General features: G+C 40.4%; 2 protein-coding genes across 3 annotated transcripts in view; both read left to right on the forward strand.

Annotated features, from left to right (window-relative positions):
* ACVR2B (activin A receptor type 2B) overlaps positions 1-18311 on the forward strand; it is a 181612-nt gene extending 163301 nt beyond the window's left edge. For both annotated transcript variants that reach the window (XM_056519637.1, XM_056519636.1), the window contains exons 8-11: positions 14718-14832; positions 15917-16055; positions 17219-17349; positions 17974-18311. In XM_056519637.1, coding sequence (XP_056375612.1) covers positions 14718-14832; positions 15917-16055; positions 17219-17349; positions 17974-18168 — 580 coding nt within the window. In that variant the 3' untranslated portion in view covers positions 18169-18311. The remainder of the gene's footprint in view (positions 1-14717; positions 14833-15916; positions 16056-17218; positions 17350-17973) is intronic.
* A 446-nt stretch (positions 18312-18757) lies between these two features.
* Positions 18758-19983, forward strand: part of EXOG (exo/endonuclease G) — a 97608-nt gene continuing 96382 nt past the window's right edge. Inside the window, exon 1 of the mRNA XM_056519638.1 lies at positions 18758-18928. Coding sequence (XP_056375613.1) covers positions 18899-18928 — 30 coding nt within the window. The 5' untranslated portion in view covers positions 18758-18898. The remainder of the gene's footprint in view (positions 18929-19983) is intronic.

The raw sequence follows: 19983 nt of genomic DNA on the forward strand, positions 1-19983 counted from the left end.
ATATAAATTTACCATTGTAGGTGTAAGTGAAGCATTTTTTTTACACCATTTTTTGTGTGCAGTAATGTGTAGGGGAACCAAATTTATTAAATGGTCACAGAGCATTTGATACATTTTGTGCAGGTTACATTTTCTGAAATTTCACTCCTTACATACACCAAAAAGCTAAGCGAAGTCTGGGCTGGTGTAGTTTTAGAGACTTTTCAGTGGCTTTGCGCATTTTTTGCGCCTTTTCACAAAAAGGGGCAGTTCATAAAACCCTTCCATATCATGTGTATTGCCAAAATCCGTGGATTGCGACTCCAAAATCGGCAGAAATGTGTAAACCAAAGGCGCAAATAAACCCTGCTTGTGCCTTTTCTAGACATAAAAAACAGTCTGACAATGATAAATGTCGGCCATTGTATGAAGAATAATGCATCTAAAAGTTTAGGAAGAAGAAATGTCTTTGGATAGCTAATCTCTTTATGAAGTAAACTGGTGTGGGAGGGGATACGTTTATTTTTTATTTTATTTTTTTTAATACAACTCAAATCTTTATTATAGTGTCTTTACTTTGGGAGTGTTCATGGTTGAGTCTACCCTGTAAGGCTTATTAGTGAGCATAAATTCCAGATTCTTAGAGCAGTCTCTTGGTTACCGGCTTGAATTTAATGTCACTTTTTCTTTTATTTCAGCATCCTAACATTAATTTCCTGAGCTTTATGTTGTCCCCTGCTAATGACCAAATACTCTAAACTATTAGCCCGTTATTCACTACAACAGATCTGAGACATTAATCTTTTTAACTCCCCCCCTTTCAAAATACATTCTTCCACCATGTTAGTGAAAAAAATGTGTTTCTCATTTACACATGCCATCTGTCAGGAGTTCTTTAAAGAGACAGTTTGGACAACTCACAGCAGGGAGAGTTGCCGGTTCACACCGCTGCCTACCCATTATCCAAAATATAAATGTCCTAACGGCTCCTCTGTAATGGCTTTACCAGTGCAGATGGAGTCAGTCTCAAGCTGGGTGAAACTGATTTGCTCTGACTAATGTGTTCTCCGCCAAAGAGTTATGTGACAAATGAGATGCTGCATCCATTCCATGGCTTTTTGTGGGATCATTAGGATCACCTGAGCTACCTGCTTTGTCTTACCCAGAAGAGGTACATTGAAGTGCAGCTTTATTCTACCGTCTGGCACAATTTGTCTCTCTGTTCCTTTCCTGTGTGGTATCTATTATTTGGATTGTACAGAAGAAAAAGGAAGAAATGGTTATCCTTTCATACATTTTTTTTTATATACGTAATTGATTCTACATTGCTATCACTATAATTAGGTTATATATTAATCACTGTTACTAGGTTATATTAGGTCATATATTGGGGTTCAACCACCCGGGAGCCTAGTGATCGAAATAAAGAAAGGGCCACAGTTTAAATTTAAAGGGATATTCTGGTGACAGAAATCTAGACCGTTTTGCAAACTATTTCTCTTTAAATATATTGGGGTGTCGGGTACTTATCAGCGGCTATTTACCCTGGAGGAAGTTATGTAGTCTTTCCAGTCAGACACTGTGCTTCCTGGAAACCGCTTAAGCTGGGTTCACGTCACAGCTGAGCTCAGGGTTTGTTCGGCAGTTTTTATTAATTTATTTTATTTTATTTCTTTTCGCTTAACTGGTCTCAGCACAACTGACACCACTGGGTCCCGACTGATCCCATTGACTTGAATGGACTCCATCAGGTGTCCAGTGTTATAGAGCAATTGATCGCAGAAAAATACTGATCTTGCAGTACGGATAGTGCTGGGTGGTACGACCAAAAATGTGTATCACGGTATTTTTCAAACTTATGGCAGTTCCACGATATTTGACGTTGTTTTTTTTTTCCCCCTTAACCCCCCACCCAATGAACGAGTTATCAGCCTCAGTGTGCTTGGGAACTAATCATATATGACCCGCGGGCGCTGTCCTCCTTTTCAGCTACAGCACTGTCCCCACATCGGGGAACTAATCATGTTACCCGCAGGCGCTGATTTCCTTTTCCTCCTTTGAGCCGCGGCACTTAAAATGAATGAGTTGTGAGCCGCGGCGGTGAAAATGAATGATTTGTGAGCCGCGGACGCTGGAAGTGATTGAGTTGTGAGCCACGGTCGCGGAAGCGGTCACCTCCCCCTGCAAGCTCTTAAAGCCAGTGGGCTGCGGGCGCTGCAGAACTTCTGATCAGAAGTTCTGCAGCATCTGTGGCCCACTGGAGGGGCCCAACCGGTATTGCGGTATAGGGAAAAATTCATACTGTACAGAAAAAACACACCGGTATTCGATATGAACCGGTAGATCGCCCAGCACTAATTACGGAGCTTTGGGGTCATGTGAACGAGCTCTTAGGCTTAGGTGTTTCATTTAGCATTCACGGAAGCTCCTTTGAGTTTGAGGGTTGAACCAAGAAAAAAAATACTGCAGGGATCTACCAAAACTGATATAATCATAGGATGGATATAAACTCGAAAAATTTGAATATCGTGCAAAGTTCATTTATTTCAGTAATGCAACTTAAAAGGTGAAACTAATATATGAGAGAGACTCATTACATGCAAAGCAAGATAGTTCAAGCTGTGAATTGTCATTATTGTGAGCTCATGAAAACTCCCAAAGCACCCCCTCATATACTATTATTTGGGGAGCCATGTCATTCCCTGGTGTTAGTCACTGTGCTTCATTAAGTCCAGGGTCAATGCCTCCGTCTATCAGGAGATTTTGGAGCATTTCATGCTTCATTTTAAGTTGCATTAATGAAATGCAATGAACTTTTGCACGATATTCAAATTTTTAAGTTTCTTCTGTATGCTCCCTTAAAGGAGATCTGTAGTGCTCTGAACTTTATCCCTTATCCGAAGGATAGGGGATACGTTTTAGATCGTGGGGGTCTGTGCGCTGGGGCCCCCGCGATCTCCTGTACGGGGCCGCGGCAATGTATAGGAAAGGGGGCGTTCCGTCCCCGCATGATGCGGGAGATACATGGAGGGGCGTGCCGGCTGCCGTGTCATGCGGGGACGGAAAGCCCCCTTTCCTGTACATTGCCGCAGCGCTGTACAGGAGATCACAGGGGGCCCCAGCGCTCAGACCCCCCACGATCTAAAACTTATTCCCTATCCTTCGGATAGGGGATAAAGTTCAGAGCACTACAGATCTCCTTTAAGCTGTGCTTACATTTTTTATTTATTTTGTTGCAAAAATGCTGCTGCCAGATGTTAGTCAATAGGGAAATTTGAAACTCCAAATTCACTTGCCATTTTTTTCTTTGGTGTTTTCACTCTCTATTGGAATTTTTTGCTCTATGGCAGTTTTGAGACTCCAGCATTTTTTTTTCATGGAACCTTGGTGTTTTTTTTCTCAAACTTCTATCAGAGGAAATAAAACGCCAAGAATAAGTTATGGGGATACGTAGCCTAACAACTGCTGTTCGCAAATTGAATACAATGTAGTAGGACAAATTTGAGGAAGGTACTACTTTATTGATCATTACTTGATGTAAATGGACCTATAGTGAAACATTTAGAATCCACGTTTACATTTTAGAAAAAGGAAGTTGAACAGATTTATTTGCTGTCAACAACAAGGCTACCGGTTCCCAGATATTGTTGGTTGATCATTTACTCTTCCTGGAAGCGTAAAAGCGTCGTCCTGAAGTGCTGCTTCACCTTGGAGCCCCTTTATCCTGTAAGGCATAGTGTAAATAGTAAACGCCAAGTAGAATGTGAACTGTGTCATTGTAAGAATATACTGAAGGGAATTTCAAGCTCTACCTGTTGCCTTGAAAACTTCTTAGCAAGATGCCTACGCTTGCTCATTCCAGTATATGACTCTATAAGATATTATAGTCAGGAATGGACAATTAAAGGAGTTCCGAGATATTTTAACTCCGAAGCTTCTCCTAAGGCAGTGTAATTTTGGGTTGTCATCTTTTGCTAAGGTCTAGCCATCTAAAATGCAAATATGGCAAATCTTTTGAAACTACTACAGTTGGGGGAATAAAAAAGACAAAAATCTAAGCAGCAGTCTCGAAACATGGTGCAAAACTACAGCTTCCAGCATGCCCGGAAAGCCTCTGGCTGTCCGGGCATGCTGGGGGTTGTAGTTTTGCTTCAGCTGGATGGTCACAGTTTGGAGACCTCTGATCTAGAACATCCATCAGATATATAATCAGTTATAGTCCTCCATTAAATTTATGAACAACTACTGTAAGTCTTCTATTACATATTTACATTAAAATGGTGACTGCTGACTCAGAAATAAGTGGAGTCCACTAGAAAAAAGTGATCTTTAATACAATCTGAGACTATACGCTCTCATATGTCTTGCTCAGCTGTGATAATGTATTGGTGCAGATGCTCCTGTTTGGAGTTTTGCAGCCTTAGCTCTTTTTTTGTTTTCATTTCTATTTTTTTTTATTGGCTTACGGTTCCTTCATGCATCATGACAACAGTGACCCCTTCAGGTCATACACGAAATAACCACAATACAGGAGGCCGAGGCTTCGAACAATAGTCCATGTAATATAGCAGTGCAGTTTGCGATTACATTTGGTGTAACAATCCCTATTAGCTTTAAATTACTTAATTTACCAAAAATGACTCCTGATCCTATATAAACAGCTCTAATGTCTTGGCCACTAGATGACTCCCCCTTCCCTGCTGTCTTGCTGCCTGTTATGGGAAATCCATTTCTAGTAACAGCCTCAACAAGGCAGATTACAGATACTGGGGGCACGGCTTTGCCATATGCTGTGTGCTGGAGAGGGAGAATGAGACGATGTACCTTTATCTTTGAGTGTCAAGAGGATCTGCACTGTCCATTCAACGTCAATCAAGGCTTTTCTCTCAGCTCAGCAGAAGCAGTGCATAGTGTAACCCCTTCCTTGTTCTGTTTCTGCTATTTATTTTCTTATTACAGCACCTTGGAAAATCCGTGCATCAGTTACTACTTTCCCCCCTTGCTGTCTATATTAGTTTGCTGGGTAAATCATCCACCAGCATAGTGCATTCTTGTTCAGTGCTTAGGTTAACCATTTCCATGCCGTCTTTCTGTTTCTATTATTTCTGCTTACATAGCACTTTGCAAAATCCTAGTGCATAGGTGACCCCTTTTACCCCCACATGTTATCTATAATAGTGTACTGTGTAAATCATTATCCCAGTACATTGCAAGCTTGTTCAGTTCATCGACACTGTTATGGCATAATAGAAAATAGTGCGTAAACCGTTGTGCTTCACTGTGATTGGCTAGGGAAGTTTACGAGGAACTAACTATGTGACTACTTGTGGCAACCAGCCCAGCTCTGGTCCAACCCCATGAAATGGGAGTGAAAAAGAAATAGCTGTGCACCTTGGAGGGGGCTCTCAGAGGCCTAATACCAGCAAGAATACTAAAATCACCTTGTTAACTCTCTGAAGGGATAAACCAATAAAATCATACAGGTTTTAAATTTTTTTTGAAATGTTAGGTAGGCTTTAATTGATAAAAAAATGAGACATTATCTCGCCCCAACTAGAAGTCATTGTGCAGGATTATCTGCATGTTTAGAAACATACGTGTAGAAATCCTTAAAAGAACACAGGGGTTAAAGGGGTTTTCCCATCTGTGATCGAGGGGAAAACCACTTTAACCCTTCAGCCAGTGTGCAGCTGATGGAAGCAAAAGCAGCGGAGTGCTTTTTTTTTTTTTTTTTTTTCTCCCAGTTACATAATTTACGTTGACTTTAATTGAATTTGTGTAACTCCCCCTGAGGAAGCTGATTTCTCACAGGCAATACACGTTAGGCAGGGCAAGGTGCCAGTTTACATGTTTCCTCCCTAAGCTTATGTGCATGTGCTGTATTTATATTGCATGCTCCTTGTGTGTAAATGGTTTAATTCTTTTCTCCTCTTAGCTTTTTTTAGCTTTGGGAATTTTGATTGAGAATATTTTCTCTTTTTTGTTTTTGACTACAGGGCTGTATATGTGCTAGTATGTGATTCCATATTAGCTGTGGGATTACCAGTGAATGTATTTGTTTCACATACCCCTTTTATGGCACCTGGAGGTAGATAATCTTGGATGGACCCTTGAGTAGTTCTGTAAATGTGTGTTTTTTTATTTTATTTCAGTGACTGTCTTATTTACTCTTATTTTGAATGTGCAATGCAAATGTATTTCCTCAGGCTTTTTCTTGTTTAGAGCTTTTGATATATAGTACGCTGGGGAATTGTTACACATTCCTTGAATTTATCTCTTTATTTTAAGAGTGCTAGTCTAATTTTTTGTTTAAAGGGAACCTGTCATTAGATTTTACCATGTATACCGTATTTAACGGGGTATACCACGCACCGGCCTATAACACGCACCCTCATTTGTCCAATGATATTTGAGTAAAAAAGTTTTTTTACCCAAATATCCTTGATAAAATGAGGGTGCGTGTGTGCGGGTATACCTCGATAAACTGTTTCTGGCCCCGCAGAAGCCGCTGCAGTTCAATGATTTAAAATGGGCACTTTTAAATCATTGAACTGCAGGGCCAGAGTCCTACTGCTGTCACTCGTCATTGCGCGGCGCACAGTGACAGCGCAGACGCCGCCGAAGCCTGAAGAAGCGCAGTCCCCTAGACATGTAACTATAAAACCGGGGATGAGGAGGGAAGCAGACAGAGCAGAGTGATGACGCAGGTAGTCAGTTATACTGAGGGGGTGTGATTACATCGCAGCGGACAGAACTAGGTGAGTATAGCTCCCCACCCAGGGGACTACTTACGTGACTGGCAGTTGACACTTTAAAACTATATATCCTCACCATTGCTGCCGGTACAAATGTCTCCCGGGGATGGTGAGAAAGAAAATATATATAATGCATTGCCCCGCGTTAAATATGGTAAAATCTGATGACATGTTCTTTTTAGATCAAAACTATGAAAGGTTTGTTGTTGTTCACATGTTTTGGCAGCTTTAACATGTCCAGTCCTCGATTGGAAGGGGACAATCTGGAGACCCCCATACACATTATATGGTTGGCTGCTCCTGCCGACATAGTTATGTTCAGATTGCAATATTTGATAAAATAGAATTAAAGGGGTTAACCACCATAAAGTGATTTTAGCATTTACCTGCCAGACAGTAATGCATATGCTTAGGAAGGATCCTCGCTTGTCTTGGGGGTAAATGGCTATGTTGTGAGATTACCATAAGGCTTAGGTTATCTTTTTGTGAACTGTATTTCATGATTGAGTTTTCTCCCTTAAACTAGAAGTCCCAGGATTCCTTGTTTGTAAGTGTGAGGTCACTTTTCTCCTTGCCACACATCAGCTTCCCCACCCATTGAAGCACAAATGAGCAGTGTTTCCTAACAAGGGTGCCTCCAGCTGTTGCAAAAATACAATTACTTGCAGAATGATCTCCCTTCTACCCAGTGGGCCCTCCACCCATTGAAGCAGGCAGGCTCCCTGTCATCACCAGACTAGTGTTGTAATGTGTCGGGCCGCACTGCAACCTGGGAAAACCTGAAACGTGATTTTGTATGCTGTTAAAAATAAACTTTGGGGCAAAAATCACAGAAGAATTGCGAGAACATCATGAAACACAGGTACAGACACTATATTATGAACTACACTAACTTTACAGCCCCCGTAGTATAGTCAGATAAAAAAAAAAAAATCCTGGAATACCCCAGGGGTAGAGATGGGATTATTTTTGTGTGTGTATTGTCTATGCTTAGTGTTCCTTTAAAAGTCAATTGGGACAGCAATAAATCATGATCATATGATGGATGTGTAAACCCACCTTTTAGCCTTATGTACCTTTTTTTAATTTTTTTTATTTCCTTCATACTTTCATCCGTAATCCACTTAATTGCTTGACAGATCACATTAAACAAACTGCCTTGAATTTTTTTATTTTGGCGCACAGAGAATTTTGTGTAGCTGCACAGGAATATTGTTTTTTTTCCCCCTACAAATTTTCCTACATATTATGCTTGGTATATTAAAAAGTAATAGTAACGTAATTCGTATAAAAATAAATAAATAAAAAACATTTCAAATACATTGTTAAAAAATCAAATAAAAAATAATCAGGAGTCCATGAATTATTCTGTTTTTGATTCTGGGAGTACGCTCTGTGAAACGAGTCGTGAAATTAATTCTAATAATTATGCCTTTTTATTCCTAAACTTTTTCATATTTATAAAGACAAAAATTGCAGTCAGACCTTTAGCGGGTATGTTAATAGACACGGACACAGCTGAGAGGACTTGACATATGCAAATCTGAAAAAGAAAAAAAAAAATGTCAGTAGGCTATAAATTATTCAGAGCAAATAATTCCAGAATAATGTAGATTCCTGTTATCTAAGTGCCGTACTGTACATATCATAAAAATATGACTCTGGCTTTAGTACAAATGAATACAGTTTAATACCGTAATGTAGGGTTCTGATTGATGGAAGCAGCTAACAAAATTAACCGGGTGTCATCTTTAATGACGCCTATGCTGGGCATGCTTTCTCAATTTTCAAAGTAAAATAAAAGAAAAAATATATAAAAAGTACATATGCAAAATAAAAAAAAATAGTGTTCAGCGGTTTCTTCGTTTCCAATATATACCGTATATAAAAAAAAAATGATGATACACAGAATTACAAAGAAAATGCTGAATCAAATTTTTAGGATGTGATCTATATTTCCCTTACGTTATTTTTAGTTTTTATTAAAAGTCAGTCTGATATGAAGAAGGTTTTACATCAATTATAGATTAATAAAAAGTATGAAATAGTGTTGTTTTTGGGCTATTCCACTTTTGTGTGAATGGGTAAACATGTTTTTTTTTTTCTGCTGGAATATATAGTATAAAGCAGTGTTTTCCCAACCAATGTGCCTCCAGCTGTTGCAAAACTACAAACTCCAAGCATGCCCGGACAGCCAAAGGCTGTCCGGGCATGCTGGGAGTTGTAGTTTTGAAACTTGCTATAGTCACACTGGTTGGGAAACAACGGTATAAAGGAACACTAACTTGAATAGCTAATAAAAACTCTCTAATAAAACCCTTTAAAATGCTTTGTTAATGGTAGGACAACCAGTACCAGCATGTAAAAGCAGTATATATTGATATATAGCTTTGCGGGAAAATTTTTAATATAGCTTGCAACAAATCTCTGCTTATCCTATGCTTAGGAGTCCAGTGGGTGGTCTCATTTCCAAGAGGTCCTTGTGCCACTGAATCAAGCAAACGTGCGGACTTTCTGCCCATTTTTGGTCGTATGAACATGGATTTAGAAAAATGGTCGTTGACCAGAAGGCAAGCAAACCATGGGCCTGTTATGAGGCCTGTGGTGAGAGGAGGCCTGGATTAAACTACTTCCTGTTACACAATTATGGCAGGAGGGAGAGATCATTGGCTACTGACATCTCCCATTGAGTAGTAGTCTAAATCTGAATGGGGTTAACTTTCCTTGGTGGCGGCCCTCATTCAGGTAGAGTTTTATCCTTCAGCTCTATGGTTGTGTGAAGGAAAGCAGGGAGTTTGCCCAACATAACACATATCTTATATGTACGGTCAGCATAAGAAGGGCCCTGCTTTATCACATTGTAGCCTCAGGTACCTTGATTCCAAGAGTGGATTTACCTTCTTTCTTTGTTTGGTTCCTGAGGTATAGAAATGTTTGCTATTTGGTCTGTGTGTGTTAGTGAATAGTTAAATTGGCGGGAACCCTGAAAGGGGTTATCCAGGAAAAAACTTTTTATATATATATATATATATATATATATATATATATATATATATATATATATATATATCTCAACTGGCTCCAGAAAGTTAAACAGATTTGTAAATTACTTCTATTAAAAAAATCTTAATCCTTTCAGTACTTATGAGCTTCTGAAGTTAAGGTTGTTCTTTTCTGTCTAAGTACTCGATGATGACACGTGTCTCGGGAACCGCCGAGTTTAGAAGAGGTTTGCTATGGGGATTTGCTTCTAAACTGGGCGTTTCCCGAGACACGTGTCATCAGAGAGCACTTAGACAGAAAAGAACAACCTTAACTTCAGAAGCTCATAAGTATTAAATGGTACCTCTCATCAAAAAAACTTTTGATATATTATGGATTAATGTATGCAGAATAACTTTACAATTGCATGTTATTAAAAAATATGCTTCTTTCTATTTAATTTTCCACTTTGAAGAAATGACCACTAGGGGTCTCCCTACCAGTCCTGGCAGCAAGCATTTCAGACTCATGCCGGAGTCCTAAACACTACGAGCTGCCAGTCTGCTTTGTTCACAAAGGAGAACACTCAGAGCTGCCAGCCTGCTTTGTTCACAGCCTGTTTGGCTGTGAACAAAGCAGGCTGGCAGCTCTGAGTGTTTAGGACTCCAGCATGAGTCAGAAATGCTTGCTGACAGGACTGATCGGTAAAAATACAATAGAAAGAAGCATATTTTTCATTAACATGCTATTGGAAAGTTATTCAACATTCATTAATCTAAAATATATCAAAAGTTTATTTGATGAGAGGTACCCTTTAAGTTCAAAGGATTAAGATTTTTTAATAGAAGTAATTTACAAATCTGTTAAACTTTCTGGAGCCAATTGATATATAAAAAATGTTTTTTCCTGGATAACCCCTTTAATGCTAAACTAAGGGGGAGCACAAATAATATTCACAGTGGGGGGGGGGTGGTGATAACGAAACTCCTTAACGCCTTCTTAATCTAGAATTCACACTCCATTTTGCAAAAGCTGTTCCACCCATTTGACTTCACATGATAGAATGTCCAAACAGTGGAATATTATGCCAGCACTAGGACCACACAGGAATTCTGTGCAGACAACACAGAAATAATGAACATGTTCATTCTTGGTGAAGACACAGAACATTTTAGAATTTCTGCGCCGGAAACTTCTGAAACGGAAATTCCGCCATGTGCACAGAACAGCAGAATCCTGTTGAATTCAGCGGGACTCTTCTGCAGCAGAATCTCCGTACTGGATTCCCATGTGGAATCCGGCACGGAGATTCGGACATATGAACATGTGTGACCACTTTATTAAATTTCAGAAAGTGGTCATAAGCAAGAGTAACAGGTTATAAATACAAAGCAGGCACATGGGAAATTACAAAGTATAGCGCTCAAGTAGTATTTTTATTTAAATTGCCTGTACACTTAAAATAAATTTACATTATACAATAGTTTAGACCCATTTATTTATTTTAATGGGAACACCCCTGTAAGTTTTGCTCGGGGCCTTGTGATTTCCGTACTCTTCCTGGTTTTGGCCATTTACCTTAAATGACACATTTTATGGTAATTTCAGCATAGTCTGGGTGTCTGCATTGTATATTTATTACAGTTTTCAGTCTTGCACACCATGACACGTCTACAAATTGTATTTACTTGTTTAATTATCACTTTTAGCCCGATCTTGCTCTTATGAGAGCTGTCACTACAGGAACTGGCTGTCAGATGTATATGCATAGCATTCCAGTCACCGCCATCTGCTCAGCTGGTAATTACATTGAAACATATGGACCATAGATATCTTTACTCATTGTATGATTAGTATCTTCTATGCAAACTATAAGACCAAATGGGTATCATGTTAGACCAAATATATGTGAAGCCATGTAAAGTAAATGCACAAAACAGATCATGTTTAGTGGTAATGTATCACCTTAATATGTATATAGGTTATAAATAAAAAACAAATTTGTAATCCTACCCTGTGACGAAAATGAGTTGACTGCTGAAAAGTGATCTATACAGAACAGAAGGGGTCAGTGGATACTCTGAAAACGGGGCAAAATTTGGTATATAGAATTAGAAAAACATCAAGTTTTTATAAACATGTTTAACTTGAAAACATGATTTAAACACTGTCCATGTAGTAAATGTTAGTACCGTATATCTGCACATTGGGTATATCATGCGACTTAATGAACGGAGGCTCAGTCCGTGTTCAGACAGGGAGAAAAAAAATCACACTGCACATGATTTGCATTTAAAATGTCTTCTTTTTAGTAATATGAACCATCCGGTTGTTTCTTAATATTACAAAAATATTCACCCAAAGTGCTCACTGAATTGCACGACAGTCCGTTTGGTCTCCGGTTTGTATTTCACCCTTTTCCGGGCCTTCCAGAGTCCATGAGGTTCACCTTCCTCTCACGAAGGAGAAGCCGCAGATGAGCGTCGGAAACTTCCGACGTTTCGGAGGCCACACCTCCTTTCTCAAGCAACAAGTGTGGCCTCCGAAACGTTGGAAGTGTCTGGCGCTCATCTGCGGCTTCTCCTTCGTGAGAGGAAGGTGAACCTCATGGACTCTGGAAGGCCCGGAAAAGGGTGAAATACAAACCGGAGACCAAACGGACTGTCGTGCAATTCAGTGAGCACGTTGGGTGATTATTTTTGTAACATTATTAAGAAACAATCGGATGGTTCATATTACTAAAAAGAAGATATTTTAAATGCAAATCATGTGCAGTGTGATGTTTTTCTCCATGATTTAAACACAGTCATGTTCTGATGACACTTTCCCTTTAAGAGAGTTCATATGTTTGTTTTTAATATGCAGTTAAGTTGAACACGAGAAATATCCATTAGGCAGTAGAGTATTGATGTTTATGAGGTGCAGGTATCTAGTGGATATTAAGGGTGCATTCCATAACAGTGCCTCCTATATAATTTCTCCTCCATTGAGCTTTTGTTCTTTTTAGAGGTGATGACCTTCTGGTCACAAGTGTTTTCTGCCTGATGCCCTATTGGTTTCAGTTCCTATGCTTCCTGGCTGATGCTTTGGTCACTTTTTAATGCTGGCAGTGCTTTCACTCTAGTGTGGGTTGTAGACTCCGTCTCATGCTACCACAAGTGGCTCAGGTTGTGCAGCTCATCCAGGATGGCACATCAATGCAAGCTGTGGCAATAATGGAGACGCTACCAGGAGACAGGCTGGTACATCAGGAGATGTGGAGGAGGCCGTAGGAGAGCAACAACCCAGCAGCAGGGCCGCTACCTCCACCTTTGTGCAAGGAGGAGCACAAATGTGCATGTGTCCACTCAAACGGTCAGAAACAGACTCCGTGAGGGTGGTATGAGGGCCCGACGTCCACATGGGGGGGGGGGGGGGGGGGGGTTTATGCTTACAGCCAAACACCATGCAGGACAATTGGCATTTGCTAGAGAACACCAAGATTGGAAAAGTAGCCACTGGCACCCTGAGCTCTTCACAGATGAAAGCAGGTTCAGACTGAGCACATGTGACAGATGTGACAGAGTCTGCAGATGCCATGGAGAATGTTCTGCTGCCTGCAATATCCTCCAGCAAGACCGGTTTGGCAGGGGGTCAGTAATGGTGTGGGGTGGCATTTCTTTGGGGGGCTGCACAGACCTCCATGTGCTTGCCAGAGGTAGCCTGACTGCCATTAGGTACCGAGATGAAATCCTCAATCCTTGTGAGACCATATGCTGGTGCTGTTGACCCTGGGTTCCTCCTAATGCAAGACAATGCTAGACCTCATGTGTCTGGAGTGTGTCAGCAGTTCCTGCAAGAGGAAGGCATTGATGCTATGGACTGGCCCGGCCGTTCCCCAGACCCGAATCCGATTTGAGCACATCTGGAACATCATGTCTTGCTCCATCTACCAACGCCACGTTGCACCACAGACTGTCCAGGAGTTGGCGGATGCTTTAGTCCAGGTCTGGGAGGACCTCCCTCAGGAGACCATCCGCCACCTCATCAGGATCATGCCCAGGCATTGTAGGGAGGTCATACGGGCACGTGGAGGTCACACACACTACTGAGCCTCATTGTGACTTGTTTTAAGGACATTACATAAAGTTGGATCAGCCTGTTGTGTGGTTTTCCACTTTGATTTTGAGTGTAACTCCATATCCAGACCTCCATGGGTTGATAAATTTGATTTTCCTGCATGTGTCTGACTAATCCATACAGAAAAAATGTTTACTCACTGACATACATTGGCCAAACACAGGACAAAAGCACTTTGACCACTGCGGTACAAGTCTTTATGTGCATTATGGCCCTCATTTACTAAGAGTGTTGTGTAGGTTTCTTTGTGGGTTTTAATTCCCTACAATTTATTTTCCATGGTATTTACTAAGGTTTCCCAACATTTTCCACTTTCCCTACATTTTGCTTTTTTTTACACATGTTCTGATCTGTCGGGTTTTCTTCAGCTCAAATCCACCACATTTTATGTGGAAACCTTAGTAAATATGTTGGGTTTTTGTGAAAATGTCGGGAACACGGCCCTTTCCCGAGACCACGCCCCCTTTTCCAAGTGGCCACGCCCCATTTTCGGGTTTTCTCAGCAAAATGGAGAGTTAGTCGGGGTTTTTTCAATTCTGGCGCAAATCCTGGCGCACATTCTGGCGCAGACAGAATTTGTGGTGCAGATTCTGGCGCAGACAGAATTTCTCGCTCAATGCGACAGAATCTGGCGCACAACCCAACAAAACATGTCTGGTTTGCAATAGTAAATGAGGGCCAATGTGCGATAATAAGCATTGGAATAAATAAGTCTAGACCAGGGTTGTACTTAGCCCTTTAGCAGGCTATAGTGGACACTACCCCAGTAATGGAATTTTAGAATGCCTAAATTAATTTGCCCTTATATAGTAAGTGTATGTGATGAATCGGAAAAATTCTGCTTGTATGTGATTCTTCAAATTTTTTTTTTTTCTTTTATAGGGATTTTAAAAGTAAAAATGTGTTGCTGAGAAATGACTTGACAGCCATCTTGGCAGATTTTGGGTTAGCTGTTCGGTTTGAACCTGGAAAACCTCCTGGAGATACACATGGACAGGTGATTGTTGGTTGTATAATATTAAGAAAATATCTATCTCATATCTATCTTTATTAATTCTCTTTCTCTCTCACTCTTTCTCTCTCTCGCTCTCTTTCTCTCTCTTTCTCTTTCTTTCTCTCTTTTTCTTTCTTTCTTTCTCTCTTTCTCTCTCTCTCTTTCTCTTTTTCTTTTTATCTCCCTCTTTCTTTCTCTCGCTCTTTCTTTCTCTCGCTCTTTCTTTCTCTCGCTCTTTCTTTCTCTCGCTCTTTCTTTCTCTCGCTCTTTCTTTCTCTCGCTCTTTCTTTCTCTCTTTCTGTCTCTCTTTCTCTGTCTCTATTTTCTCTCTTTTCTCTTTCTTTCTCTTTTCTCTCTCTCTCTTTCTCTGTGTCTCTCTTTCTCTGTCTCTTTCTCTCTCTGTCTCTTTCTCTCACTATCTCCATTAATGAGCAGGAGAATTTTGTTGATGTGTAAAGTGAAGTCTGTAGTAAGCCTAAGAGTCCTTTCACATGGACAGAACCATGGGCGAAACATGTGCCAATCTAGCAGATCGGTGCTCATTTACACGGCTTAATGATTGTGCGGCTAGGGCAACAATCACCGGGTCACTTGTGTGGCACTTCACCAGAACCATAGTCTGCCACACATTTCATATACACTGCAGGATGTGCTTACTCGGCTGATACTCGCCCAATCTAATACAGCCATTATATATAGCATATGTCTAATTGAGCCATACTCTACTGACCATTTCACCGAGCAGTGATCGGGAATTGATTTTCGTGTCCTCTGTTTTTGAAAAATGAACAATTCTGTGTATAGATTTATAGTTTCTTTATTTTATCCGTAGTGATGTAAATGGCTTAACTATAATGCATGTGTCATCTACACTATATAGCAGTGTTTCCCAAGCAGGGTGCCCCCAACGGTTGCAGGACTACAACTCCCAGCATGCCCGGACAGCCTTTGGCTGTCCGGGCATGCTGAGAGTTGTAGTTTTGCAACTGCTGGGGGCATCCTGATTGGGAAACACTGCTACAAAGGCACTGTGATCTGTAAACAATAAACCATTCTCTAATGCTGAATCTATTGTTTCTAACCCCAGGTTGGCACCAGGCGGTACATGGCTCCAGAGGTGCTGGAGGGAGCAATTAACTTCCAACGAGATTCTTTTCTCAGGATAGACATGTATGCTATGGGACTGGTGCTCTGGGAAATTGTATCCAGGTGTACAGCGGCTGACGGTGAGTCTTTGGGTCCCCCTAGAGGCAAAGTGAAGATCACAGCTTTCTAGTCATTTTACATTTCATCTCTCAGCATTTTTTGCTTTTGGTCATTTGAATACAGTGCCAGTGTCAAATCAGAGTACCTTGGGCCTATAAGATTAAGTCATTGAGGCCCCCCATCAGCCACCTTCCCATTCCATTTAGTAGCATTGCTAGGTTGTAAAAGGATATGTTTTGCATTAAACAACCCTCCTCTTTCCCCAATCACACAAAAAGTATGTAAAGTCTATTTTGGAAAGTTTGTAGGCCTTTTTAATTTAATTTTTTTTTTATTTTACACCTCAACATATCAAAATGTAGGGCATCATAAAAAAAATAATAATTCAGAATGTGATGTGTGTGTCTGTATATAACATCACGTATCACAGTATAGCTATAAGAAATGTATAGTACTATATATCTAAATAGTAGTCACACAGTTACCAATTAATTCAGTTATTGACATACACATCATTGAGACCAATATTATCAATAGAAGGGACAAATAATACTGTATGTCCCCCCTCTGTATTTAGGGCCCCATACTGTGTTCCCACCCTCGACCCTCTGTAGTTAGACCCCCATACTATCAGCTCTCCTGCTAGTTAAGACCCTATACTGTATGTTTCCTTCCACCCCCTCTGTAGTTGGCCTCCCTCATACTGTAAACCCCCCCCCCTTTCCTTTTAGTTGCCCCATACTGGGAATGGAATCTTTCTTCTCCTGTCTCTCTTCGCAACTTGCATCCTAGAATCAATGACAAAGTCTGCTCAGCCCACCAGTGTGCAGGTTCATGTCAGTACTACATAGAGGGCGCACTTAAAGGGGTACTCCGCCCCCAGACATCTTATCCCCTATACAAAAGATCGCTCTTGACGTCACGGCCATGCCCCCTCAATGCAAGTCTGCGAGCATAAACCTCTGGCCTGCATCGCCAGTCATCCGGCACGGAGATGAATAGAGAATAATATGTCTAGGGGCGGAGTACCCCTTCAAAGGAAAGCTTTGTACTTTGTGTTGCTTTTGGGTCTAATCATCAGTGTAGGGGAGAATCTGTCACAATATTTTCCCTTTTACTTCTCTTCTTGTACAACTAGTAGCTGTTTTACTTTACTGTTTCATGCATACCATAATGTCTCCAGGGCCTGTCGATGAGTACATGTTGCCATTTGAAGAAGAGATTGGTCAGCATCCATCCTTAGAAGACCTGCAGGAAGTAGTAGTTCACAAGAAAGTGCGGCCTGCGTTCAAAGAACAATGGTTGAAACACCCTGTAAGTTTCCATTTACTGTTCTGATATTAGAGAATTTCTTGCTAAACAATTTGTATAGTCCAGAGTTTGACTCTAGACTGAGTCAGAGCACTAGACTCTGAACCAATTCCAGAATGGTCAGCAGAGTACTGCCAAATGGAGTCCTCTCCGTTTCTGCACTGACCTATATAATCAGTTCAGGACAAGAATAGAAGCAGAGTTTGGTGAACACCTCATCTTCAGTCTTCTGGCTTCCACTTCCCTTCTGTCCTCAGTCACTCATACAGGGGATGGAGAGGGAAGCCAGGATAAGCAGTGCCGTGGCACTTAAGCAGCTGGGCCCCACCTCTTTTGACACTTCAGCCTCATGGAAAAACATGTTTTTATAGATAATCCTTACATACCTCTGCTGCCAGGGGTGGTGAAAGTCACATCAGTACTACTGTCTATGTTGGGGTGTCTCAGCCTACACATTACCTTTAAGACCCAATATTTGTATCTCTATTATCTACTCCAAGCATAGTAGATTTTCCATTGTGTTCAAATATACATGTAAAAAGCATATTGGAGGTTGTGCATGTTTTATGTGATATGGAAATTTTTTACATTGCACAATTCCATTAATTTAATCTTTTTTGTTGTCAGGGTTTGGCACAGTTATGTGTCACCATTGAAGAGTGCTGGGACCATGATGCAGAGGCACGGCTCTCTGCTGGATGCGTTGAGGAACGTATTTCTCAGATCCGCAAATTAGTGAACGGCACTACCTCGGACTGCCTTGTTTCCATTGTTACATCTGTCACCAACGTGGACTTACCGCCCAAAGAGTCCAGTATCTGAGTCATTTGTTACATTTGTCCTTCCAGACTCTTTTTAAAACACTGAAGAAAAACAAAACAAAAAAAATATACTGTACAAACTAAAAAAAAGGAAAAAAAAAAAAAAACACAACAAAAAACCATACACGCATACACAAACCCACGAATGCAGCTGCTATTTTATCTTGACTTTTTATTATCTTTTTTTATTTTTAATATTTGGTTTCTTGTGGGAGGGTGGGTGGTTTGGATCAATTTTACCAGCACGTTGTTTTATTGTATATTAAAAAGAAAAACAGGAAAAAAAATGAACATCTCAGCAAGCATTCAGGTGCCGACTTTTGAATGCAGAAAGGTGAAGGTACTTCAGAACCTCAACAAACTCCTTTTTAGATACATTATGTTGGTTTCTCTTAATGTGTGACCTTCTCAGACAAGGACCCACAGGAGATCACCTACAAAAAGAAAAAAAAAAATGCTGCAGACTTTGTAGTATGCTGAAGACTGTTACATAAGATACACCTTCCACCAACAGGAATCCTTTTTCAACAACCGTAATTACTTCAGTTATAACTTCTGGATATCTTGCTCCAAAAAACGTCTGTTGTGTCTTTTGCGGATCTTAACGGGTGTCTTTTTGTAACATGTAGAGAAACTAGAAACCGAATGTTCTCTCGTTCGAGAGCTCAATATTTAGGAGGTTCTATGTGTGGGCGAGGCAGACTGTGGATGCACTTTGCATCAATCGGCAAATGATTTATTGCTACAAAGCTACTTCTCAGGTAATTTTTTTTTTTAAGGGGAAGGATGCTGGTCAACTGCAAAGCATTGCCGTAGGAAATGGGTACAGAGAAAAGGGGATCTTGGTCTTTACACGATGTAATAAAGTGTGGTGATGGCCTATGTTGTTTACAGGGACAGTTTTGATATCTGTAAGTCAACTGCCTTTGCAGGTAACTAGATTATTTAAAGTGGTACTCCAGAGGGGAAAAAAGTTTTTAAATCAACTGGTGCCAGAAAGTTATACAGATTTGTAAATGAATTCTATTTAAAAATCTTAAACCTTCCAGTACTCATCAGCTGCTGTAAACTACAGAGGAAGTAGTGTCGGGAACTGTCCAGAGCTGGAGCAGATCAGCTGGCGCAGCAGAGAGCACTGTGGTTAGACTAGAAAGAAATACACAATTATCTCTGGAGCATACAGCAGCTGATAAGTACTAAAAGGATTGATATTTGCAAAAAGAAGTAATTTACAAATTTGTAACATTTTCTGGCACCAGTTGATTTGATTATTTTCTTTTTCCTCTGGAGTGTCCCGAAGTCTTGTCAACCAGTCATGGAATTAATTGCCATCAAAGGCTTAAGTTTAGTTGTTGTTCAGTCAACATATGCCTAAAATCCTTTTGACAGACATCACCGATCCACTGTGATGTTACTATAAGGCCTTCTTTCTCTGTATCTCAAAGTAAATACATGTAGCCAGGTGCATATACAAATTCCACTCTATTTGCCAGAATTTTGCCCAAGTCAGAGAATGTTTCTGATGCTGCTGATTCAATACTTGGATACATTATTATTCATCTGCAAAACAAGCAATGTTTTTAAAACTCTCACACATTCAATTTCCGTGGCTTCCAAGGTTAACCTCCTCAAGTGCTGGATGATCCTGACCTTCTTTTTTTTTTTTTTTTATGCCTTTTTCGCAGTATGGTTATCCAACATATGAAGGGGTTCACTTACAATACAAAAAAAATAAAATACAGTTTTTAAGAGAAAATGTCATGACCATAGACCACCTCAAACCAGAATTACCTCAGAATTTTGTACTTGTATAAGT

This window comes from Hyla sarda, chromosome 5 (genome assembly GCF_029499605.1).
Source record: "Hyla sarda isolate aHylSar1 chromosome 5, aHylSar1.hap1, whole genome shotgun sequence".
Taxonomy (NCBI): Eukaryota; Metazoa; Chordata; class Amphibia; order Anura; family Hylidae; genus Hyla; species Hyla sarda.